General features: G+C 39.0%; 1 protein-coding gene across 3 annotated transcripts; it reads left to right on the top strand.

Annotated features, from left to right (window-relative positions):
* Positions 1-3,685: 3,685 nt before the first annotated feature.
* On the top strand, positions 3,686-24,205 carry KLRG1 (killer cell lectin like receptor G1). 3 transcript variants are annotated; one of them, XM_030939753.1, is made up of 6 exons: positions 3,749-3,870; positions 4,376-4,521; positions 6,376-6,480; positions 9,252-9,421; positions 22,409-22,509; positions 22,857-24,205. In XM_030939753.1, exons 3-6 carry the CDS (start codon positions 6,444-6,446, stop codon positions 22,966-22,968), a joined length of 420 nt encoding a protein of 139 aa, XP_030795613.1. In that variant the 5' UTR covers positions 3,749-3,870; positions 4,376-4,521; positions 6,376-6,443; the 3' UTR covers positions 22,969-24,205. The 3 variants fall into 3 exon arrangements, with proteins under 3 accessions (XP_010375007.2, XP_030795613.1, XP_030795614.1); XM_010376705.2 differs by lacking the exon at positions 4,376-4,521 and having other exon boundaries at positions 3,686-3,870; XM_030939754.1 differs by lacking the exons at positions 3,749-3,870; positions 4,376-4,521 and adding an exon at positions 3,881-4,067.
* Positions 24,206-25,830: the final 1,625 nt, after the last annotated feature.

Raw genomic sequence — 25,830 nt, 5'->3', positions numbered from 1 at the left:
ATGATATCAACAAGACTCATCACTTGTGGTTTACGTAGTGAACCCTGTTCATGTGGTTGAGGTGGTATTTGCCAAGATTCTCTACTGAATAGTTACTGTTTCCTTTTATCCATAATTTAATCTTTGGAAGTGAGTCTCTTATCCCTGACTACCCTCGAAGGGAGGAGAGTTAAATTCCACATCCTGAATGGGGACTATCTACGTATATTATTTGGTACCTTCTGTAAGGAAGATTTGTCACTTCTCCCCTATTTATTTACTTATTTATTTATTTAAATCAGTATGGATTAGATAGTTTTTCCCCTTGTGTTATAATTCACTACTGTCATTTATTTTGTTGTTGATATTGTTCCACTGGGAGCTTTTCCAGGTTGGTTCCTGTGTCCTGATAGGCTCCCTTTTTTTTTTTTTTTTTAACTTGCTTACTTTTTAACATTAAAAGACTAGGAGATCAGGCTGGGCGCAGTGGCTCAAGCCTGTAATCCCAGCACTTTGGGAGGCCGAGGCGGGCGGATCACGAGGTCAGGAGATCGAGACCATCCTGGCTAACACGGTGAAATCCCGTCTGTACTAAAAATACAAAAAAACTAGCCGGGCAAGGTGGCGGGCACCTGTAGTCCCAGCTACTTGGGAGGCTGAGGCGGGAGAATGGCGTGAATCCAGGAGGCAGAGTTTGCAGTGAGCTGAGATCGCGCCACTGCACTCCAACCTGGGGACAAAGCAAGACTCTGTCACAAAAAAAAAAAAAAAAAGATTAGGAGATCCTCCAAGCTTATTTTGTATTTTCCCTGTTCTGGCCCTAGAATTAGCCATTTCTTCAAAGAGCCCCTGATTCCTCTGTTGCCTTCTGATATGGTTTGGATCTGTGTCCCCACCCAAATATCACATTGAATTGTAATCTCCAGTGTTGGAGATGGGGCCTGGTGGGAGGTGATTGAATAATGGGGATGGTTTTCCATGAATGGTTTAGTACCATCCCCCTAGAGCTGTTCTCCTGATAAAGTTCTCACGAGATCTGGTTGTTTAAAAATGTGTAGCACCTCCCCCCCGCCATCCCCCCCAGCCCCGCCCCGGTCTCTCTTGCTTCTGTTCTGGCCACGTAAGACATTTCCCTTTGCCGTCCACCATGACTGTAAGTTTCCGAGGCCTCCCCAGAAACAGATGCCACTATGCTTCCTGTGCATCCTGCAGAACTGTCAGCCAATTAAACTTCTTTTCTTTATAAATTATTCGGCCTCAGGTATTTCTTTATAGCAGTGCAATAATGGACTAATACACCTTCCTTTTGTTTTTAAATGATCTTAATCATTTTAAAGCATACAATTCAGTAGTGTTAAGTATTATTATGGACTGAATGTTTGTCTTCCCCAAATTCACACATTGAAGCCCTAATCCTCAGTGTGACTGCACTTGGAGATGGAGCCTTTAAGGAAGTAATTAAGGTTAAATCAGGTTACAAGGGTGGGGCCCTGATCTGATAGGATTAATGTTCTTGTAAGAAGAGAGACCAGAGCCCACTCTTTCTCCCCTTGTGCACACGCTGAGGAAAGTCCACTTGAGGATATAGTGAGAAGTCTGCAACCTACGGGGGAAGCACTCTCCAAACACCAACTCTGCTGGCATCTTGATCTTAGACTTTCAGTCTGTGGAATGATGAGAATATAAATACATTTCTGTTGTTTAAGTCACCTAGTCTATGGTATTTTGTTGTGATAGTCCAAGCAAGTGAATACAAGAATATTCACGTTGTCATACACCATATCTCCAGAACTTAATCACACTGCAAAACTGAAACCCTGTATCCATCAAGCAACTTCCTTTTCTTTTTCCCTCCAAACTTCTTTCAATAACCATTCTGCTTTCTTTGTCTATGGGTTTGACTACTTCAGATTCCTCATATAAGTGGAATCACACAGTCATTTTGTGATCAGTTCATTTCACTTAGTATAATGTTTTCGAGGTTCATCAGTGTTGTAAAGTATGACAGGATTTCCTTTCTAAGACTGACTAATATTCCATTGTATGTATAGACCACATTTTGTTTGTTTGCCTTCATATTAAGGGTGTGAAAATTTGTTCTCAGAGGCAGCTAAACTATCGGTGACTCTCTTTGGTGATGTTAAGTTTTATTTTGTTTGCTTTTGGTTGGTGCTACTAAGCAATACATCACCTCTGTTCTCCCTGTTCAGCTCTTGGCCCTGCAGGAACTCTCTCAGCTTGGACTTGCAGAGTTTTGTCCTATGTCTGCGCAGCCTAGAACTTAGCTACAGACATACGGTGAATTCCTACATAGTCTTAAGGGTGCCTCTCTCTTGTGAATTACCCTGCCCTGCAAATTCCAGCCATTTAAGCAGCTCAAAACTCCAATCTCTGCCTCCTCATTTTAGTAAGACTGCTGTTCTGTTTAGGATTCATTTTTGTGCTCTGTACTAGAAAGTGGTCCTAGATAGAAAGCTAGGGTGATCATAGCACTCACCTTTGTGTTCTCTCAAGGATCACAGTGCTGCCTGTGTGTTCCTGAAAATAGCTGCCTCGTGTATTTTGCCATGTGTAATATTTTGATTGGAGAGTAAGTCTAATGCCATTCTGTCATGACTGGAGGCAGAAATATATTTGTTTTTATTAATATGCCCTCCCTGTTTCTCTTCTTTTATCCTTATACAGTCTATCTTGATGATCTTATCCATTCTTAGAAGTTTCAATACCCTTTCTGTTTTCCTTACTTTAGGTTTTGTTTTTTTAGACGGAGTTTCACTCTTGTTGCCCAGGCTGGAGTACAATGGTGTGATCTCAGCTCACTGCAACCTCTGCTTTCCGGTTTCAAGCGATTTTCATGCCTCAGCCTCCTGAGTAGCTGCAATTTCAGGCGCCCACCACCATGCCCAGCTAATTTTTTTGTATTTTTAGTAGAGACGGGATTTCACCATGTTGGCCAGGCTGGTCTTGAACTCCTGACCTCAGGTGATTCACCTGCCTCAGTCTCCCAAAGTGCCGAGATTACAGGCGTGAGCCACCACGCCTGGCCTACTTTAACTTTTTATTAACTTTTCACCTACTAAAAATAAGTTACTAAGATGTTAGAATGTATTTGTTTACTTTGCTCTTCTTTTTAGTCGTCTTTGCTTGTAAAAATAAGACAACAGAAAAAATTTAATGGAATTTCTGATACTGTGAAGGGTAAAGATGATAGCACAATTTGAACAATGTTTTGGAGAAGATGTGGTTATGTCATATTCACAAGACATATCTGGGCAATAGTCCATTTCTCCCATGATTCCAGGCATGTACCCAACAGTCCATTTCATTATTGCTTATTACTGCCCAAAAGTTCCAAGAAATGATGAAATCAGTCTCTTTTGGCATACATCTATACATACATACAGTCTCATTTCACATACATTTTTCAGAAGGAAACAAAGCAGAGAAAAAATTCTGAGAGAAATTCGTAGCTAGTAACCACTCTCACTTTTATTTTAGTTTCCATAAGTGAAATTGCTGGACTTGAGAGCAATTTTTCCTTGCTCAACAGAATTAGGTGACATGGGGAATCAATTCAATATATATTTAATGAGCATCTAGAGTATCATGGGGCAAAAAAATAGCAACTTAAAATATTAATTTCTATAGGCAGTCTCCAAATTTGAATCATTTCCTGAAAAATTACTTCTGCTTTTGTCAAGTTTCCTGCTAAGCAGTTTAGAGATTGGGCTGTTTCCTGACTGATACATATCCCTTCACACTTCGATAATTTAACTCTCTCAACTGCATGTGAAAGATCTTAGCTGAAGATGACTGACAGTGTTATTTATTCCATGTTAGAGTTGCCTACGGCAACCCAAGCCCAGAATGACTACGGACCACAGCAAAAATGTGAGTTAACCAAGGTAGCATGGAAGACGATGCATAGTGACGGTAGGCTACAGATGAATGGGGCGTAGAATAAGTTTAAAGCAGAGGATGCAGAACAATCGAGGATAATTTGAGGAAATGCTTTTGGTTCAGTTTAAAGTCCAGAGTTGGAATATGAAAAATTGGTGTATGGTACAGGATCCGATCTTAGGCCTCAGGTAAACCCTTTTCTAATCATTCACTTCTTTGATTGCATCTTAGAAACCCAACCTAGGGCATTGCCGTTATTCCTTCTTGCTCCTATCTATAGTGGGAACTTTGTTGGGAGAACTTTATCTCTTTAGCTATATTCGGAATAACCTTGGACCAGCTGTTTAAAAGTATGGCTGTTTTTCTGACTATGGAATGAGAAGGACACCAATAGTTTTGCTGGTGGATAATAGTAAGAGTTTTGTCAGGAAAGAAACTGATTTACATATCTAGATTTTTTTTTTTTTTTTTTTTTTTTTTTTTTTTTTAACTTCAGTGTTGCACTAGAATGGTGACAGGGAAGAAACAGGGAAGAAAAAGTCTCAAGAACACTACAGATAATAGTCTCTGTGACTGAGGATTTGAAGGCAAAAGAGCCATTTTTACATAGAGCCCTGAGAGAACATTATCTGAGACAGACAGGTAATAGTGTAAATGCCAAAATTAATCCTTGATTTTGTATCTTAGGCAGTAAACTCCCACGAGGTATATTCTTTAGGGTAGTTCCTTAAGCTTTCTCTCTTTTTACTACATAGTTTTACTATTATGATTTTTAATGTCTTTTGAGAGTGTTGCCTTAATTTGCTAAATCATTCTAGTATACTTGGGATATTTAGACTTATTTCTATTACTATAAATTATACAGCATTGGACATCTTTATTTGTGTAACCTTTTCCTATTTTTGAATTATATCTGTGTTAATTTCTAAGGAATAGAAATATTAAGTTAGAAGTAATGTATATCTCAAAGTATATGTTCAAGGTCACACACACAACTGGTGATAAATTAGAACCTACTTGGAACTATTTAGAGGCTTTCGATATACACTTAAAGTAAATTTAAAAAATTTATTTTACTTCTTGAATTGGCTTGTGGTTACACAAATACAATTATGCTTTGATACCTTTTTAAAATTTAGCATAACACAAGAATGAACGTTTGTGTATTTCATTAAATGTTCTCCTGTGATGCAAATGTCTTTTTAAAAGTTTTACTAGAAATCTAATGCCTTTGGATTCATCAGTCCAAATACTTATTATGCAGAATTCTCTCTATGAAGGCATCTCTCATTATACATTTTTTTCTTTAAGAAGTTTAGAATACTCCATAGATACACACATAGATAGAATAATTTATCTAAAATGTAAACAGAAAATTGAAGCCCAAATAGGCAAGTTTAATTTCCTAATTCAAGGTTATTAAACAAAGGAATCAAAATTAGAACTTAAATATCATCTTACTTCACAGAGTTTTGCTCGTTACATGTAATTTCTACACTATCGGGCTATGAGATACCTTCGATTTTAAAATAAAGATTTGCTGAAAATACTTCCATTTTTCAAATTTAAAATTTAGATTTAGGTTGTGTGCAACATAGCTAATATTAAGTAGTGTCCTATGCTTAAACATGGCATCAACCTAAACTTACTGCTCTTTTGATAATGACAGTTTACAAAGCACTTTTGAAATGTAGATTATTTTTATCTAAATTTTATGTATTTAAATTTTGAATAGATAATATGTTTACGTGGTTCAAAATTCAAAAGGTACAAAAGAAAATAAGGTAAAAAGTCTTTTTCCTATCTTGTCTCCAGTGACTGTTTTTTCCATTCCAGAAGCAAACAATGTAATCAGATTCTTGGGTGTGTTTGCAGAGATATTTGTATACCCTGTTCTGCAGAACGTTTGTTTGTCTTGACTATATAGCTTACAAAATATTCCCTATCAGTTAAAAAAAAAAAGCCAGTCTTTATTAGAAGCTGTATATTCACTTTATGGATATATCAAAAATGTATTTGGCCTTTTACTGATAGAATGTAGATTGTATTCAGTCTTCTCCTACAAATATTGCTGCCACGAATAAATATGACATTTTGCACGTGTGAGTATCTGTAGGAAAAATTTCTTAGGGAGAAATTTCTAGGCCAAAAGGTAAATGCCTTTGCCATTTTGGTAGATATTGCCAAATTGTCCTCCAAAGAGGCACCAGTTTGTATTCTCACCACCTGAGTATGAGACAGTATAAGTCACAATTTCAAAGGAAAAAAGCATTCTTTATCTTGATGAATACAGTAAGTTCTTTGATACAGGTGTTAGTGGTTACCTTAGACTTTAGAGCAAGTTCCTGATACATCTAGAAAAGGAATCTTTATGGCCTGGATCTCAGTTTCCATTAGGCCAAACTGCTTTAAGATGAGGTATTCTTCCCTGACTTTCTCTTTTCTTTCAACCTATCTTCTGACTCAGGATTGTGCTTTGACTCTCTGTTGTTGCAGCTGCCTCTTCCAGGCCTTCTAGTTCTTGCCTTGTGGCAATAGCTTTGGGGCTTCTGACTGCAGTTCTTATGAGTGTGCTGCTATACCAGTGGATCCTGTGCCAGGGTAAGTGCAAACTTAAACCAAAATTAATCTTTCATTTTATATTATAAAAGCAATATAACATAGCAGGAGCTTTGAAAAACCAAAAAGTAATTCAAACAAAATATATCAACATCTTTATACAACTGTTTTCTGGGTATAGCCTCCTTATCTTTGACCATGTGCATTTGTGTCAGCGTGTATTTTCTTTTTGTTTTTTGAGACAGGGTCTCCCTCTGTCACCCAGGCTGTGGGTGATAGATTTGTGTGCTGCTATACCAGTGGACCCTGTGCCACTGTACAGTCACAGCTCACTGCAACCTTGACCTCCTTAGACTCAAGTGATCCACCTCAGCCGCTCGAATAGCTGGGACCACAGGCACATACCACCATGCCTGGCTAATTTTTGTATTATTATTATTATTTTTGTAGAGGCATTTCACCATGTTGCCTAGAATGATCTTGAACTCCTGGGCTCAAGGCATTTGCCCTTCTTGGCCTCCCAAAGTGCTGGGATTACAGGTGTGAGCCACTGCACCTGACCATATTTTCTTAATAGAACTGCAATCAAGTCCTTTTAAAATTTCTCCCACCTTTCTTTCTTCTAATGCAAGGCTGAGAATAGTTCTTATCGTAGTATGCTCATAATTTTGTATATTGCTTTTTAATTTTATGTTGCCAGAAACATTTTTGTACTGCCATGTGTATTGTGATACTTGAATTATAATATTAATGATGTTTAACTTTTCACATAATAGATATATCATAATGTAATTAAACATATTCTGTTTGTGTTTTTGTTTTTTTTTTGCCATTCTGGTGCTTTCACATTTTCTAAAACTAATTTTTCTAAGTTTAGTTCTTCTAGGTCCTTAAATCTAGTGATCTAGAGGGCTCAGTTTATTGTTTTACAGTCTAGAGTCCTAGCTTAGGTTTATGTTTTTAGGGGATGATAGTGACAGATTATACAGAAGTGATTTATTAGGATTCTTTTTTTTAATTAAAAAAAATTTTTTTTGAGACAGAGTCTTGCAATGTCACCTGGGCTGGAGTGCAATGGCGTGCAGTGTCTCCCAGGTTCAAGTGATTCTCATGCCTCAGCCTCCCATGTAGCTGGGATTACAGGCACTCACCACCATGCCTGGCTAATTTTTTGTATTTTTATTAGAGACGGGGTTTCACTATATTGGCCAGGCTGGTCTCGAACTCCTGACTTCATGATCTGCCCTCCTCAGCCTCCCAAAGTGCTGGGATTACAGGTGTGAGCCACTGCGCTCTGCCGATTTATTGGGATTCTAAGAGTTTAGCTCCAGGGTTTCTACCTCAGATCCAAGTCTGACCTTTGACAAAAAGGAACTCCTAGGGAAGTTGGGAATTTCTAATCCAGGCTGACTAATGTCACAGTCATATGGAAAAAGCACAAATCTATAAGGTGCCAATTTAACAGCTTGATCTCCAAAACTTACATTGGTTGTATGCCAGGTCTTCCTAGAGAACAATTATCTAATATTTATATGAAAAGTACTACTTTCCCCACTTTGTAACTCCCAAATCTAGAGTAGATATATACTCCATTCTGCAATTATGTATCTACACATGTGCTCATGGAATATAATGGCTCATACTTGCTCACTGTAGAATTGTGCTTATGGTGAGTGTATGCAAATATGTTTAAGTATTGAAACTGAAGTAGAAAATCAGTAGAATTTTGGAATCTTGGTTGGAATTACCTTGAAAGCATATTCAGTTCCCTTTCATTTTTGATTGTTTTTGAGACAATGTCTTGCTCTGTTGCCCGGGCTGGAGTGCAGTGGTGTGATCTTGGCTCACTGCAACCTCTGCCTCCTGGGTTCCAGTGATTCTCATGTCTCAGCTCCTAAGTAGCTGGAATTACAGGCGGGTGCCACCCTGCCCGGCTGATTTTTTTGTATTTTTAGTAGAGATGAGGTTTCGCCATGTTGGCCAGGCTGGTCTTGAACTCCTGGACTCATGTGAGCCGCCTGCCTCGGCCTCCCAAAATTACAGGAGTGAGCCACCATGCTTGGCCAGTTCCCTTTCATCTTAACAAAACTATGAGCCAACCATTTTAAAGGAATGCGGATCTTCCGTATTTAAAAGATCTTGGTTAGAACATTCTATCACTTTTCACTTTAGCACCTGTTATGCTTCTCTGTCAGAAAACCCTTTTAAAAAAATATCAATGTAAGTTCTTTTTGCTGAAGTATAAGTGTTTTCTTCCAGTTTTCAATGGTGAGAGTTATATCTGTGATAATAAAAAAGTAAAACCTTTCATTCTAGTTAAGTTTGCTTTTCCTAGTTTCTTTTTTTGTGTGTGTGCATTTTTGGTCGGGCATTCTGAATGATTCTGCCTGATTTAAGTAATATGCATTATGCAATTATGCAATGTATGCATTGAGCAAAGACAGTACACAGACGCATATCATACAAGCACACAGTTATCTGGTGTGTGTATATTACATGTGCACAGAGATCTCTAGCACAAGTAAAGTACTTGCTCCAGAGTTTTCAGGCAGATTGTTCTACATTTTCTTCTTTGCTCCTTCAGTTATAGTCCTATTCTTGTGTAGTGGAATACATACTTAGTAGATGATGGGGGTGGACATTATGAGGTATTCAAATTGAGACCATGCATTGTTACACATTTCTCTAACCCTTAATCTGAAAAGTGGTGGAGCAGGGAAGACCTGGGACTGCCATATTCCATTTTATCTCCCTTTTCATTTCCAAGACTGAGTGGTCCATAAATATGTGAACCAGGTCCTCTTCTTTCCTAGGCTCCAAGTACTCTACTTGTGCCAGCTGTCCTAGCTGCCCAGACCACTGGATGAAATATGGTAACCATTGTTATTATTTCTCAGTGGAGGAAAAGGACTGGAATTCTAGTCTGGAATTCTGCCTAGCCAGAGACTCACACCTCCTTATGATAACGGACAAACAGGAAATGGTAAATGCAAACATTTAGAAAATGTAGGGGTTTTGTTTTGTTTTTGTTTTTTTTTTTTTTCTTAGCTGCTGTTTAAATGGATCACGTATCCTCTTTTGAGGAACAGAAGGAATCTGTGAGGGGATACTGTATTCTTCCGTTTCCCTCTTCTTCTCTTTCCTCTTCCTCTACTTCTGCCTTCTTTCCTCTCTTCCCCACTCTTTACTCTTATGCTGTCTGCTCCAACAAACCTCAGTTACAGCAACCCAGATGCTTGCATAGCATGTAAGTATGTATGTGGGGCAAGGAGGTAGAAGGATGGTGAGTGTTTTGGAGAGGAATTAGACCTGAAATACAGCTCTAGTTAAAAGAAGTCTTAGGTCCGGAAACATACAGGTCCAACAACAAGGTAGTAGATTGTTGTTGGTTTTTGTTTGTTTGTTTTGTTTTTCTGAGATGGAGTCTCCCTCTGTCATCCAGGCTGGAGCACAGTGGCATGATCTCGGCTCACGGCAACCTCCGCCTCCCAGGTTCAAGTGATTCTCCTTCCTCAGCCTCCCAAGTAGCTGGAATTACGGGCGCCCGCCACCACACCTGGCTAAGTTTTTGTATTTTTGTAGAGACGGGATTTCACCATGTTAGCCAGGATGGTCTCGCTCTCCTGACGTGATCTGCCCGCCTCAGCCTCCCAAAGTGCTGGGATTACAGGCGTGAGTCACCGTGCCAGGCCTGGCAGCAGATTCTTATACAGTGGAACTTGGGAGGGAGGGAAAGATAGAGATCACGGGGACAGAGTGATTGTGATAAGGGCTTAAATGCCTTCTTTTAAAAAGTTTTCCCTTTATTCACTGGAATGCAGTAAGTTCCAGAATGCAGTGTCGAGAAAGTTGGGATATAAGCACGTGTATGTGTGTGTGTGTGTGTGTGTGTGTGGCCTCCACTTCCTTCGGGCCCCTCAGATCCTTCCTATCCACCCAGCAATCTCTTGGAAAAGAACTTGCTATTGGTCCTAGACCATCTCAAGGCAACACAAGGAATTGACATCCTGAGGTTGCGTAGTATAAAAATCAATCAAATTCTAATTTGTCAACATAAATAACATCTATAAGGAAAACAAGAAATCTTAGTTTCGTCTTTAGCACTAATTTAATACTGATTTTTGTGTTTTGCTATTGTTTTCTGTTTTCTTGTTTGGGGTAGAATCTAGTCACAGAGAACAGTTTATTGAGAATTAAACTATATTAACTTACCTTGGAAAAAATCCAGAGGTTACTCTAAAGCAGCTGGGGAGAACATATAGTTCCTAAATTTTATAACTACCTATACAGCTACCTATATAAAGCATACAGATTCTTGTTTTCTGTCAAAGAAACACTTACTCCTTTGGAATTCCACATAGAATCTAAATCATTCCACATAGGTGACTAACATTTTTTTTTTAAGTCTTCTCTAAGTGAGGTGGCAGAATGCATTGAGTCATACTCATTAAACATGCCATCTTAGTTTTATGGCCTCCAGCAAAATAGCCTTGCTTTCTGGACCTTGTAGCAACCCCTATTCTCATTCTGATATAGTGACTCTGAGGATTCGAGCTGACTGAAGTAAATAGCAGAAGTGAGCCATGAATTTGAAACATTGAGGGCAAAACTGATAAACAGGAGTCGTGAGTCATAGCACAAGACACTGCCACAGAAAATTGTGGTGTAGCAGCTACTATACATTTCACAGTGTGATCATGAGAGGTGAGGAGGGAAAGGATGAAGGGCACAGAACATCTGGGAAAACGGCAATATTGCTGTTTCTCTGAGGTACCCAGAGGAAGGGCAGGATCATTAGAGGAATTTTGTCCTTCCTTTGTTTCCTTACATGCTGCCGTTCCTGAGACTATTGTTGAGTAAAACCAGCAGAGTTACACTCACTGCATTTCCAAATTGAGTTTATTTTCTCTTAATGATCCGTGGGGCCAGGTCAGTGCTGGAGAGGGTGGAATGTCCCTGCTAGATGTCATAAGTTTGACCTTTGACACTCCTCTGGAATCTTACTTGATTCTCTGCTTTGATTCTTTTTCTTGCTCTGACTTTTGTCAGATTCTGTAGAACCGAATTGACTTTTACGTGACCTGCTGCGTCTCTTGTTCTAGTGTTACTATTCTTTTGTTCTCGGGGCAAGATTTACATACTATTTTGAGGTATGTACAATGTTTCTAGTATCATACTGGGGTCTGAGCCACTACCAAAAGAGCAAAAAGTAAAAATAAAAAAGAGAGCTCTATGAATCTGTTAAAACTGAAGGTTTTCAAACTGGCATTCCATTGGTGGAAAGTGCTGCTAGAGAATTTCGTTGCTATGTGTAGAATCTACAGGCCTATGGAAAATATCCCTCTCATGCTGTTAAATGGTCATCTTTCATTGAGATACTTAAGTAAAGTTCACCTCCTATCTTAGATCACTTACGGCAAAGTGTACAATAATAACAGAGGCTACCGTGGATTGAGCACCTGCTTTTTGCCAGATGTTTTATGTATAGTATTCTTTTGGTTTTTTTTTTTTTCCTTTTTGAGGAGGAGTTTTGCTCTTGTTGCCCAGGTTGAAGTGCAGTGGCACAATCTCGGCTCACTGCAACCTCTGCCTCCAGGGTTCAAGCGATTCTCCTCTTTAGCCTCCCGAGTAGCTGGGGTTACAGGCGTCTGCCACCATGCCTGGCCTTTATGTATAGTATTCTTAATCGTCACAGCAATTCTGAAAAATAGAGTTCCACATCCCCATTTTGTTGGTAAATGAATAAAATTCAGAGGAATTGGCTGGGCGTGGTGGCTCCTGCCTATAATCCCAGCACTTTTGAGAGGCTGAGATGGGTGGATCACTTGAGGTCAGGAGTTCAAGAGCAGCCTGGCTACAGTGGTGAAACCCCGTCTCTGCTAAAAATACAAAAATTAGCTGGGCATGCTGTTGTGCACCTGTAATCCCAGCTTCTTGGGAGGCTGAGGCACCCGACTCGTTTTAACCCACGAGGTGGAGGCTGCAGTGAGCTGAGACCAGCACCACTGCACTACAGCTTAGGCAGCAAAGTGAGACGCTGTTTAAAAAAAAAAAAAAAAAAATCAGAGAATTAATGAGTATAAGTCTAAGGCTACAAATCTGGCAGAGCCAAATTTTAAATTCTACTCCAGTGGGCACGGTGGCTCACGCCTGTAATCCTAGCACTTTGTGAGGCCATGGCAGGTGGATTGCCTGAACCCAGAATTCAAGACCAGCCTGGGCAACATGGCGAGACCCTGCCTCTACAAAAAAAATACAGAAATTAGCTGGGTGTGGTGGCATGCACCTGTGGTCCCAGCTACTCGGGAGGCTGAGGTGGGAGAATTGCCTGCGCCCAGGAAGTCAAGTGCAGATCACAGCACTGCACTCCAGCCTGGGCAATGGAGTGAGAGTCTGTCTCAAAAAACAAAACAAAACAAAACAAAACAAAACAAAACAAAACAAAACAAAAAAAAATTCACATCAACTCATCTTCAAAGTCATTTGTAGAAATATTGTATTTGACAGCTTCCAGAATCCATTTTGCACATGTTCAAGAAGATAACTTTTTCTACTAATTGTCTTCTAGTTTATTTTCTATTCATATTTAAATTTTTTTTTGAATTTGACATACAGAATGTACATTGTATGACCGTGGAGATTTAAATTTATTTATTGTGATGAGGTCTCACTATGTTGCCCAGTGTGGTCTTGAACTCCTGGGCTCAAGTGATCCTCCTGCCTTGGTCTCCCAAAGTGCTGGGATTATAGGCTTAAATATATTTAAAATAGTGACATGCTTAGTTATTGTCTCTTTTTTTCTCTCTGGGACCTTAAGATTACTCTTGAGAGAGAAAATAAAAGCAAAATGGAAATTAAATTGCTCTGTTATTTTCTCATTTTTGTGTTAACATTATAGCATCAGCCCTTACTCCTTCTTGCCCTTTGAGTATATCTTTAGATGTTTGGATATATTCAAATTCTTGATTTTTCTTGCCATTTTCCCCCCACCAAGCTCAGTTCATCCTGGATGTTGTTAGCCCTGATTCCTTATAGTTATTGGTATGTTATTTTAAAGTATGCATTCATTAGTGAGTTCCCAGTGAAACTGCTTTGATTTCTTTAAATCTATTCTGATGTTCCTTGCCCTATAATATCTCTCTGCCTCATTATCACAATTTGGAATTATATGATCCAACTTTACTGTTGCAACAACCTCTCATTCAACTTTACCTGTCTTCCTAAACTTGGGATTCCCTGAACTTCTGGCATGGGCTTCTCACATATTTAGGATTTACATCTAATGATACCCAAGGTTTCCTTCTTTGGGTACAGCAATACAAACACTAGGGTAACATGGTCACTTTTCTGTATATTTTTCATCGGGTAATGAAAACAGCTTGGTTTCTTTCAGACAGTCATGAGTATGCTTCGACTGTATTTCTTACTAGCTGTGTGAACTTCAGCAACTTCCTTAACCTTTTTGACTCTCAGTTTCCTCATGTACAAAGTGAAGATAGAACTTTTTGACTGGCTGGGCGCCGTGGCTCACACCTGTAATCCCAGCACTTTGGGAGGCCGAGGTGGGTGGATCATTTGAGGTTCGAAGTTCAAGACCTGGCCAACATGGTGAAACCCCATCTATACTAAAAATACAAAAAATTAGCCGGGCGTGGTGGCACACGCCTGTAATCCCAGCTACTCAGAAGGCTGAGGCAGGAGAATCACTTGAGCCCTGGAGGCAGAGGTCGCAGTGAGCCGAGATCAGGCCACTGCACTCCAGCCTGGGAGACAGAATGATACTCTGTCTCAAAAACACAAAAAACTCAAACAACAATATAAAGTCCAGAGCCAAAAATAACTTTTATTTTGCTCTTCTGTGTCCCAAGACACAATTTCAGTAAAAGATACATCACAGAATAAATTAGGACTTGTTGAATTGAGTATTTTGTTTATGAGGAAATCTGAGATGATATGTCAGAAGATTCAAAGAAATCGCTGGAAACAGGGTAGATGGTAGAGGAACGGTTTTACTCTGGAGGTCTTCACAGTCTGGTAATGTGTGTCTTTTGTCACGCTTCTTTATGATCAGATTAAGCAGCTAGTGTGAACTGCATAACAAGGGATGGGCATGATAGGCTAGGATATTTCCACTATTTTTTTTAACTTGAAAAATTGTGGGAAAATATGCATAACATAAAACTTACTATTTTAACCATTTTCAAGTGTACAATTCGGTGGCATTAAGTACATTCCTATTGCTGTGCAACCATCACTACCATCATCTCCAGAACCTTTTCATCATCCCCAGCTGAAGGTCTGTACCTCTTAAACAATAACTCCTCTCCCTCTAGCTCCTGGTGATCACTGTCCTACTTATCGTCTCTATGAATTTGCCTTTTCTGTCTTTCAGCGTCTAGCTTATTCACTTAGAATCATGTTTTCAAGGTTCTTCCATGTTGTAGCATGTATCAAAGTGATGGCTGAATAACATTCTATTTTATGGATATACTACATTTTATTTGTCCATTTATGCATTTATCCTGTTGAGAATAAGGCTGCTGTGAACTTGGATATCCATCTGTTGACGGACATTGTTTCCACAAGCTTTTAAAAGAGGAGCAAATGATGATTGATAGAGCAGAGCTTATTGACTTTTAGCATTGTGTACTTACGCAAAATTATAGGGAAAATTCTTATTGATATTAAGCTGTAGTAATTTGTAACCTGTCAAATTTTCCTTTGAAATTTCTTAATGTTATTTGCATGTTTTTAGATGATGGTAATTAATGTGTTCATATTATAGGATATCTGAAAAGTCTGGAAACAGGCTAAACTGATTTTTAAACTGTAAGTTACATTTTCAAGTAATACGCTCTATATTTTTACTCAATCTTGAGACGTGTTTTCAAGTGAAACATCTCTAAATTTAAAGCAATAGACATAATTATTTTTAGACCTTATGAGTACTCTGTATTGTAATTTTTTTCAAATTAGTAATTACATCCTTTGCTTTAAGTACTTCACCTGAAAAAGTGTCTGAAGAAAAACACAATAATGATATTATTTGAAAATATGAGGCTGTAGGGTTCCCCAGTTCCTGACTTTCTTTCTGTGCATTGGCTGAAAATCGCAGAGGGCCTTGACTGCCCTATGACCCACCCAGCTACAGGTTTTTCCCCTGCCGGCTCCAACCCAAACCCCAGCCTTGAACATTTCCAGTCACTGATAAAGGTATCTAGGTTGCAGCTCAAAACACTGAAATAAACTAGCCCCAGCCCTAAGTCAGATTCCTTAAACCTCATAAAAGCTCCATCTCTGACCCCCTTGCTGTGGACGTACGTAGGTCAAACGTTCCTTTTCTCTGACTGTCCGTCGTGAGGATTGCTGCAGCCCTCTGTAAGTTCCCGTAATAGATGCTTTGCACGGATCACCTTGACGTTGAGTGCTTTACTCTATGGTATCCCAACCAGCCCCATCTCATGATGGTTTGAGGCTCTCCCTTGTAGGAATTCTCCTGTCACTGCTTTCAGGATGATTTTAGCCACGGGTTTGGTGGGACAAAACAGAACTATACTGTCGAAAAACACCTTTATCTTCTGTTTTTAGACGTTTTGGAACCTGTTATTTTATATTCTGATTTTATCAAATAGCATTATTTCATTCTTGGTTTTTGCTAAGCATTAAATTATTCCAGGTAATAAAAAATTGCAACCAGATTTTATTTTAGTTTTAAACATTCTTTTTACACATTCTGCATCATTTCACTATTGCTTAAATCTTTTCATATTCTTAGATACAATTCTACTTATTTTTAATTGTCATGAGCTATGAGCATATTTATAGAAATCATTTTGCTTGCTGTCATTTATTTACATTATATTCCCTAGAATTAAGTTGGCTAATCAAAATATATAATTTTATAGTTTCCATGTATTATTAGTTTTTCTTAATATGGGTTGAAATAACTTACATACATTCTGTAAACCATGTTAATTTGGAAGTTTAAGGAATATGCTTTGTGCCTTAATGAGATTTTAATTTCAATTAAAAATATTACATACAGAAGTGTGTGTGGAAGTTATAAATGTTGAACTAAAAAAGCAAAAAAGGAAAAGAAAAAGTGCACCTGATTTTGTTTGTTTGGATTTTATCTTCACTTTGCTTTTAGGGTTTGCATTTTTTCTAAAATATAAGCAAACATTACAAACGCTAAGTGACATAACACCTAAGTGTTCTAGCTCACACCTTCTCTGGGTGACAAGAGTTCTCAGTTACCACCTTTACCTATACTTTTGTTGTTGTTGTTAGAGACTCTCACCCAGGCTGGAGTGCAATGGCACAATCTCATCTCACTGCAACCTCCACCTCCCAGGCTCAAATGATCCTATTATTTCAACCTCCCAAGTAGCTGGGACTACAGACATGTGCCACCTTGCCTGGCTAATTTTCATATTTTTTGTATTAACGGGGTTTTGCCATGATGCCCAGGCTGATCTTGAACTCCTGGGCTCAAGAGATTTTCCTGCCTTGACTTCCCGAAGTGCTGGAATTACAGGTGTGAGCCACTGTAGCAGACTAATTTATACTTTCATGCTGTTTCTACAGTTATACTTTCTACAATTTCTACTTTCATGCTGCTTCTATATTCTCTCTCTCTCACTCTAATACACACACACACACACACACACACACGCACACACATACACACACATCCATGAGCACATAGAATAGGTTTTAGCACTATGATTGTGAAGGCCTCTTCCAAGTGGAAGATTTTCGAGTGAAGGTGCCATAATAAACATTTTCAATATCCACCAATGAGAAGTTGTAAAAGGACTGACTGATCAAGTGACTTAGAATTATATGGGTCTTGAGGGTAGTAAATGAGCACAGGATTGGGGTTTGTACGTGGGCATTACCCAATCCTAGCTCTTCAGACTCTAATTAAAGTTTCTGAGCAAATCTTTATCAACTTCTGTGCTTCATTAGCTGCTATTCCTCCTCTTGAAATGAAAGAAAAAGAAATGGACTATTTTTCTCATAATTCCAATGGAGAAATTGGGAATTACTCTTTTATTCCTTTTGTTAATTTTAATTAATTTATTTTTTCAAATATTTAGTTTACAATTTTTGATTCACATATACTCAAATTTTATATACTTTGAATGCAGTAACATTTATTTTTGAATCTTTTAGATCGTGGCTATCACTACCACACCAATTTTGTGAAAATATTAAAAAAAAAAATCCATTCTTTTTTTCCTAATTTAAATAATTCTTTAAACAAGTTGGTTAAGAAATGCAAAAATTTTAAGCTATGTTGAAAATTACAGTGTCATTTCATCTGTCGTATACTTCATTCACTCTTCTGTCTACCTCCTTACCCCCAGCATGCACAGTTAAGAGTTTTACAGAGAGAAAGTAAAAAATAGAGTTTGTGTTCAGAGGGTTTTAACTTCTTGCAGCATAATACCTGATTGTGTGTTCTTTATTTCTATAAATACTTGTTAAACATAATTCTTTTAAAAAGAGATGGGATCTCACTCTGTTACCCAGGCTGGAGAGCAATGGCGTGATCATAGCTCACTTCAGCCTCAAACTTCTGAGGCTCAAGTGATTCTCCTCCCTGCCTCTGCCTCCCAAATAGCTGAAACTACAAGCACATGCCACCTTGACTGGTTGGCTAAATTTTTAAATTTTTGTAAAGATAGAGTGTTACTATGTTGTCCAGGCTGGTTCTGAATTCCTGGCCTTCCGAATTGCTAGTATTATAGGCATGAGCCACTATGCCTGGTCTGCATTTATTGAGTGTAATTTTATGTATTTTTCTAGGTGCTAGGGATATGGTAGTCAAGAGCTGTTGCTGTTATGATGTTTACATTTAATTTAATTTATTTATTTTTAAGGAAAATGATATTTTAAATTTAATTTTGTTATTAACATTTTTTAAATTGACACATAATTACATATATAGGGTATTTATCTGAAGGAAATAAAGTCAGTATGTTGAAGATATGTTCACTCTCATGTATATTGTAGCAATATTGACAATAGCCAAGATATGAAATCCACCTAAATGTTCAACACAAATAAATGAATAAAGAAAACTAACAGAAGAACAGAAAACCAAACAGTGCATGTTCTCACTCATAAGTAGGAGTTAAACAATGAGAACACATGGACACAGGGAGGGGAACATCACACACTGGGTCTGTTTGGGAGTCGGGGGCTATGGGAGGGATAGCATTAGGAGAAATACCTAATGTAGGTGATGGGTTGATGGGTGCAGTAATCCACCACGGCACGTGTATACCTATGTAACAAACCTGCACATTCTGCACATGTACCTCAGAACTTAAAGTATAATAATAAAAAATGAAATAAAGAAAATGTGGTATGGATATACACTAGAATACTAATCAGCCATAGAAAATAATGAAATCCTGTCATTCATAGCAAAATGGATGGAACTAGAGGACACCATGTTAAGTGACATAAACCAGGAACAGAAAGTTAAACACTGCATGTTCTTGCTTATGTGAAAACTAAAAAAAAGTTGACCTCAGAACAGAGGATAGAAGCAGCTAGGAAGGGCTGGGGAAGGGGAGGTTAGGGAGAGAGATGTTAAAGGATACAAATTACAGCTAGATAGGCAAAATAAGTTCTAATGTTCTATTGCAGTGGTCTCCAACATTTTTAGCACCAGGGACCTGTTTTGTGGAAGACAATGTTTCCATGGACCGTTGTGGGGGGTGGTTTCAGGATGAAACTGTTCCACCTCAGATAATCAGGCATTAGATTCTCATAAGGAGCAGGCAACCTAGATCCCTCACATGCGCAGTTAATGATAGGGTTTGTACTCCTGTGAGAATCCAGTGCTGCCGCTGATCTGCTGATCTGACAGGAGGCAGAGCTCAGGCGGTAATGCTGGCTCGCCCAGCCACTCACCTTCTGCTCTGCAGCCCCGTTCCTAACAGGCTACAGATTGGTACTGTCCATAGCCTGGGGGTTGGGGACCCTTGCTCTACAGCACTGCAGGGTAACTAGAGTTAACAACCATTTATTGTATATTTTCAAATAGCTAGAAGAGAGGATTTTGAATGTTCCCAACACAAAGAAATGGTAAATGTTTGAAGCGATAGGCTAATTACCCTGCTCTGATCATTACACATTGCATACATGTTACATGTGCTTTCATTGTCTTCGGAAGAGACAGACAAAACTAAACAAATGAATATGGTGATATGTGCTTTAAAGAAAATGAAACAGTATGATGTCATAGTAAATGTGAATACTGTTTTAGATTGGTTAGTTAAGGAAGGCCTCTTTCGGGAGGGAACATTTGAGTTGATATCTAGACCTGATTGGCAGCCATGTAGAAATCTCATGAAAGATATTCCAGGCAGAGGGAAAAGCTATGCAAAGACCCGAAAGCAAGAATGACCTTGGCATGTGAAAGGAACAGAAAGAAGGCTCATGTGGCTGGCACCTAGGAAGTGAGTAAATGGTTAGCAGGGGCTAGATTATGTAGGACTGTGTGTACATTGTAAGGATTTTAGATTTTATTCTGTGTGAAAAGTGAGACCACTGGAGGACATTAATCAGGGGCACAGAGTAATGAAAAGTTTAGCACTGGGAGAGAAAACTTGGATGATTATTTGATAAGGATCCAATTCTTGGATGAATTCTTTCACCCACATGACCTCGTCTTCTCATCTCTAAAGGTGAGGATAATAATAGTTGCCTACCTTCCAAGATTGTCAAGAATTTCATAACTGGAAAGAATCCTAGAAAATATCTAAGCTAAACGCTCATAAAGAAGTTGAAGCTCAGCCAGATTAAACCACCTGCTCATCTTCAGATGGAAGGACAGAACTAGGAGCTCCAGAATTTTGTTTCTGTTTTGTTTTCCTAAATGCCACAGTGTGTGTGTAGTATTTCAAATGATGTTGGGAATGAACGCAGAGGGATTTTGCAAACCTTACAGTGCAATACAAATGTAAGAGATAATTGTTTTCAGGATACTGGGTTCTGAGAGAACAAAGTCATCACAAGGAATAGATTCTTTGGGAAGAAAAGCATTGATAAACAAGTTGTACTCATTTTTCAAATGCTTCGTCTAGGAACCACCACAGTCATGTCCTGAATGGAAACAGGACCGAAACCCAGTGAAGAGAAAATAGAGGTTATTCTGACCATGAGAAATAGCACAAAAGACTCCTTTTCTCTCCTGTAGTGTCTTTACTAGAAGTGCGAAGAGGCTTTTTGCCTCTCTTTATTTTATTTTGGTTTTTTTGTGATAGAGTCTCACTCCGTCACCGAGGCTGAAATGCAGTGGTGCCATCTCGGCTTACTGCAATCTCTGCCTCCTGGGTTCAAGCGATTCTCATGCTTCAGTCTCCCAAGTAGCTGGGATTACAGGCACCTGTCACCATGCCTAATTTTTTTTTTTTTTTTACTTTTTTATTTTTAGTAGAGATGAGAGTTTTGTACCACATTCACCAGGCTGGTCTCAAACTTCTGACCTCAAGTGATCCCCTCACCTCGGCCTCCCTAAGTGCTGGGATCACAGGCGTGAGCCACTGTGCCTGGCCTTCTCTTAACTTTAGAAGAGCAACTCTATTTGTGCTCATGCAGGGTCCAAGTAGGCAAAGAGAGACAGTTAAGAGCAGAGCCCATAAATTCTTCCTCTTCAGCAACCATCTTTCAGGAGTGGAATAAAAACAACATCAAAATGGGACATCTGGTGGTATAATAATCACCATAGGCAGTTGAAATTGTGTTGCTTTCTTAGTAGTTTCTAGATAAAAAAGAATATTTTATTCCAAAAGTGTTTGACCAATTAAGCTGTCATTAGAAAATATTGAAAGTGTAATTGTTAATTACACCAACACTAAATCCTACAACAAAATTACCTTAGATTATCTTTTTAACCTTTTATTTTAATCTATTTTAATCTTTAATATTTTATTTTATTTCATTTATAGAGGCAATTCTCTTAGGATATAAATTTCTTCATTTGAATGTCAGACTTTGCAGATCGAAGCATCTTTTATCTCTGTTCTTTTGGGTAACATGGCACACGTAAATGGTGTAGTCAATATACCTTTACCTTAAACTTATTCCCTTAAGAACTGTTTTTTTCTTGCCATATACAAGATTGAAAAGGACATGGAAAATGAGACTTTGGAAAAAAACCAAGAATATTGCTATAGGTTTAATCATAATTTACATACTTAAGTATGGGAAAAATGTTTACTTCTGCAGCAAATGTGTAGCTTCTTTCTTTTGAAATAATCTGAATACCTATCAGGTGCTCCCTTTAATTAAGAAGAAAATTACAATGGAAGGTAGAGATGTAATATTATCTTATTTGCTACATTATAAGAATCCAGATATGGATAGAAAGGTCAATTCTAGGATGCTGCTCCTCTCTACAGTTAACACATCTTTAGAATTAGATGTTAAATGAGAAATTAGTTATTTAGAGTGAATAGTTGTCTTATCTTGGGCTGCTCTAACAAAATACCATAGACTGGATGGCTTAAGCAACAGATGTTTCTCTCTCTCAGTTCTGAAGGCTGGAAAATCCAACATCAAGGTTCTCTGGCTCCTGGTGAGGACCTTCTGGCTTGCACATGGTTGCCTTTTGTTGTATCCTCACTTGGCAGAGAGAGTGCTTTGGTCTCTTCCTCCTCTTGTAAGGACACTAATTGCATCACGGAGGCCCCACCCTCATGGTCTTATCTACACCTAATTACTTGTTAAAGGCTCCACCAGCAGGTATCATCACATTAGGGGTTAGGGGGTCAACATACTGATTTTAGGAAGCATTCAGTCCTTAAGAGTGGTGGTGATGGAGGTGTAAAGAATGCTAGTTTGTCTTTTAATTAACTACTTAACTTAGTATAAGGAATCCAACGCGGAAAGGAATAGTTGTTTGACCTTGACACTAGGTCTCTTTTTTGGTTTTCAACCTTTCTCTTAGAGCCTGCTCCAAGATTTCCTCAGTGAGGCCTTTCGCTGGGTTGGTCTGAGGAACAATTCTGGCTGGAGGTGGGAAGATGGATCACCTCTAAACTTCTCAAGGTAAGGGGCTTTAAAGGAGTGCCAAGAAAGAGAGAGAGGAAAAAGGAAAGCCAAATTATGATACTTGGGGAATAGATTAAGAAGAGCAGAGGGAGAGGAGAGGAAAAAGTGAAAAGGAGAGGAAATAGGGAATAAGGAAGGGAATGAACAATGGGTAAGGGCAAAAAAAAAAAAAAAGGGATAACATTTTAAAGAGGCTGATGAACAAATTTAATTCTTCTGCTGTGTGGAGGAATTAGGGGCCTGAATAGGGAGAAAGAATTTGCTCAATTTTTATCCCTTCATGCCTTTCAACTCCTTTTCTGTGCGTACGGCCTCAAGTGATTGACTTTTATGATTTCTTACAGGATTTATTCTAATAGCTTGGTGCAGACATGCGGTGCCCTCAACAAAAATAGTCTTCAAGCTTCAAGCTGTGAAGTTCCTTTACAGTGGGTGTGTAAGAAGGTCAGACCTTGATGGATGACCACTCTGTCCTGACCCTCAGATCTGTCATGTATCCCTAGTATCCCTAAAAGGAGGGAGCTGGCCACTGGCTGTTGGGAAAGCCATGAGTATGTAGTTAGCAAATACTGAACTTGCTCAGATATGGCATTAGATGCAAGACAACCTCCTGGGGATTGATGCCTAACTGATGGATTCTCTTTGAGGCTATTTAGATATTATGTGAACAGTTTAAAGACCAGATATAAGCAAATTTTTGAAATAGGTAAGTTTGTTTTGTGTATTTCTCAGTATGGCAACTAATGCTGCCACTCTCATCCCCATCCCAACCATCTCTGTCAAAAATATACCTTTTTCATATTATATTCTGAGCTAATCTGATAAAATCTATGCCAATATATACTGTTGCCTATGTAGTAGATAAGTACGTTATTGCTGTACTCCTCTAGTACATTACCGAGCCCTGATGGTATATTTCTATCCTAACAGTGACTCTTTGCAAATCAAGCTTTATTCTAAAGAATAAACCTAGCTGGCATGGTTGTGTGTACCTGTAGTCCTAGCTATTTGGGCAGCTGAGGTGGGAGGGTGGCTTGAGCCCAGGAGTTTGAGGCTGCAGTGAGCTATGATTGCACCACTGCACTCCAGCCTGGGAGACAGAGCCAGACTCCATCTCTAAAATAATAATAATAATAATAATAATAATGTGAGAATGTAAATTGTGGGAAGTGAGTGAGGGCAAGGTGGTACTTCCTCCTTCTCAGCTCTTCACACTTAATGCAAAAATCCGGTCTTAATTGATTTTGTCTTTTTTCTGAGTATATATAGATGTGGTTGAATTAACCAATGTGTGATTGTATCTTTTCCATTCTGTGACTGTTTGACCTGCATATTAATTTCAAGATAGCAGTCAATTCGATAAGGCATTTTCATAGAGGAAAGTTTACAGAAATACTTTATGTGGTTGGATCACCAGATTATCTTAGGTACTAAGGCCTCAAAAATAAGAAAAACTTTATTATTTCTCCTTAGTAGAGTTTGGACATACATAAGGAGAGAAGGTGCAGTAATGAAATAGACCATAATTCTGTAGTGTTGATGATCCTGGATTGTAATCTTTTTGTCTTTATCTTTCATAGTTTTTTTTTTTTTTTTTAAACACGGACTGTATCTTATCTACCACTGTATCCCAAATACCTAAGATAATGCTTACATTCAGTGACAAATAAATAAATGGATGAATAAAAAAAAATGAAAACAGTTCATTCTAGTTATTTCTGTTAGCCCGTAAATTAGAGGACTTAAAGATGAGAAAAACAGTATATCCTAATCCTCCCTAACTCACCAGTATGAGTCTTCAGCAGCTAACTCTAAAAAGGCAAAGGGCCAGTTAATCTGGATACAATGCTCATAGAAGGAAGTCATGGAAACAAGCTCCTGTCTCCTAGTGATCTCTTTCCTTTGGTTCTGGTGCAGGAAGTATCCCTGAGTTACGGATATGATAGTAGTGACTCTCACTTCATTAAGGATGTAATGATAGCGATTCCATGTGGGCCATGCCTTGGCCACTACAGAGTGGACAATTTCATTTACTTATTGAAAGAGAAGAAAAGGAGAACTACAGCTGGGTCTTAAATTCTCACCTGAGCAGGCAGGATGTGTGCAGACCTCCTCTGTGACTAGGGTTCAGGCCTTTTATAAGGATTTATCCACCTATTATCAGAACTGGGTGTGGTTCTTCATTGCTTTGTCTCCCTTAAGGTTGTTTCAAGAGAAGTAACAGTTTATTTCCTGGTTGCTTATTTATTCCTTAGACTTATTTATGAAGGGGTGGGGTCAGTTAGTAACTCAATTCTTGTACCTTACCTAGTGAAATGAAGTTTGGTAAAACTAGAAATGAACATTTTCTTTGATTAGCACTTACATTGCACAGCGGACTCCTTTGATGGACATTATACATTAAACATATCTGGGACATTCAGTGTTTGGAATAAGACATTTATTAAAGATAAGAACAGAGCAGTCACAAAATTAAAATGAAGAAAATCCAGGGACACACAGGAGGAGGCGGAGCAAGAAGCCTCCACTGATTTTTCCCCTGCAGGAATACAAATGAAACAATTATCCGCACAAAAAAGCACCTTCATAAGGACCAAAAATCAGATGAGCAGTCACAGTACCTGGTTTTAACATCGTATCAACAAAAGAGGCACTGACGAGGGCAGGAGAGACAGTCTTGATTTGCCAGTGCCACCCCTTCCCCATCTCCCAGCAGCACAGTGTGGGATGGAGAGAGAGTCTGTGCTTCGGGGAGGAAGAGTGCAGTGACTACGGGACTTTGCAGTGGAACTCAGTGCTGCCCTGTCAAAGCAGATAGCAACGTGGGACAGAATTCAGCCATTGCTCACAGAGGGAGCATTTAGACCAGCCCTAGCCACAGGGGAATGGCCCATCCCAGTGGTCGGAATCTGAGTTTCTGCTAGTCCCACCACTGCAGGCTAAAGCACTCTGGGATCCTAAATAAACCTGAAAGGCAGTCTAGGCTACAAGGACCACAATTCCCGGGCAAGTCCTGGTGCTGTACTGGGCTCAGAGCCAGTGGACTTGGAGGGAACGTGAGCTAGTGAGACCCCCATGTGGGTAGCCAAGGGAGTGTTTGTGTAACCCTCCTCTGAACTCAGGCAGTGGAGCTTGCAGCTCTGGGAGAGACTCCTTCCTTCCACTTGAGGAGAGGAGATGGAAGACTAAAGAGGACTTTGCCTTGCAATTTGGATACAGCTCAGCTAGAGAAGGATAGGGTACCACCATGCAGAGTCCTAAGGTCCCTATGCTGGGACCTAGTTTCTGTATGATATTTTAAGACATACTCTGGACCAG

This window comes from Rhinopithecus roxellana, chromosome 10 (genome assembly GCF_007565055.1).
Source record: "Rhinopithecus roxellana isolate Shanxi Qingling chromosome 10, ASM756505v1, whole genome shotgun sequence".
In the NCBI taxonomy this organism is placed as follows: Eukaryota; Metazoa; Chordata; class Mammalia; order Primates; family Cercopithecidae; genus Rhinopithecus; species Rhinopithecus roxellana.
This window is presented reverse-complemented; position numbering and strand designations above follow the sequence as displayed.

Coding starts and splice junctions, on each gene's coding strand:
- KLRG1 (XM_010376705.2), top strand. CDS start 3,789: ATGACTGACAGTGTTATTTATTCCATGTTAGAGTTGCCTACGGCAACC. Junction 6,481..9,251: donor CCAGTGGATCCTGTGCCAGG/GTAAGTGCAAAC, acceptor CTTCTTTCCTAG/GCTCCAAGTACTCTACTTGT. Junction 9,422..22,408: donor TAACGGACAAACAGGAAATG/GTAAATGCAAAC, acceptor CCTTTCTCTTAG/AGCCTGCTCCAAGATTTCCT.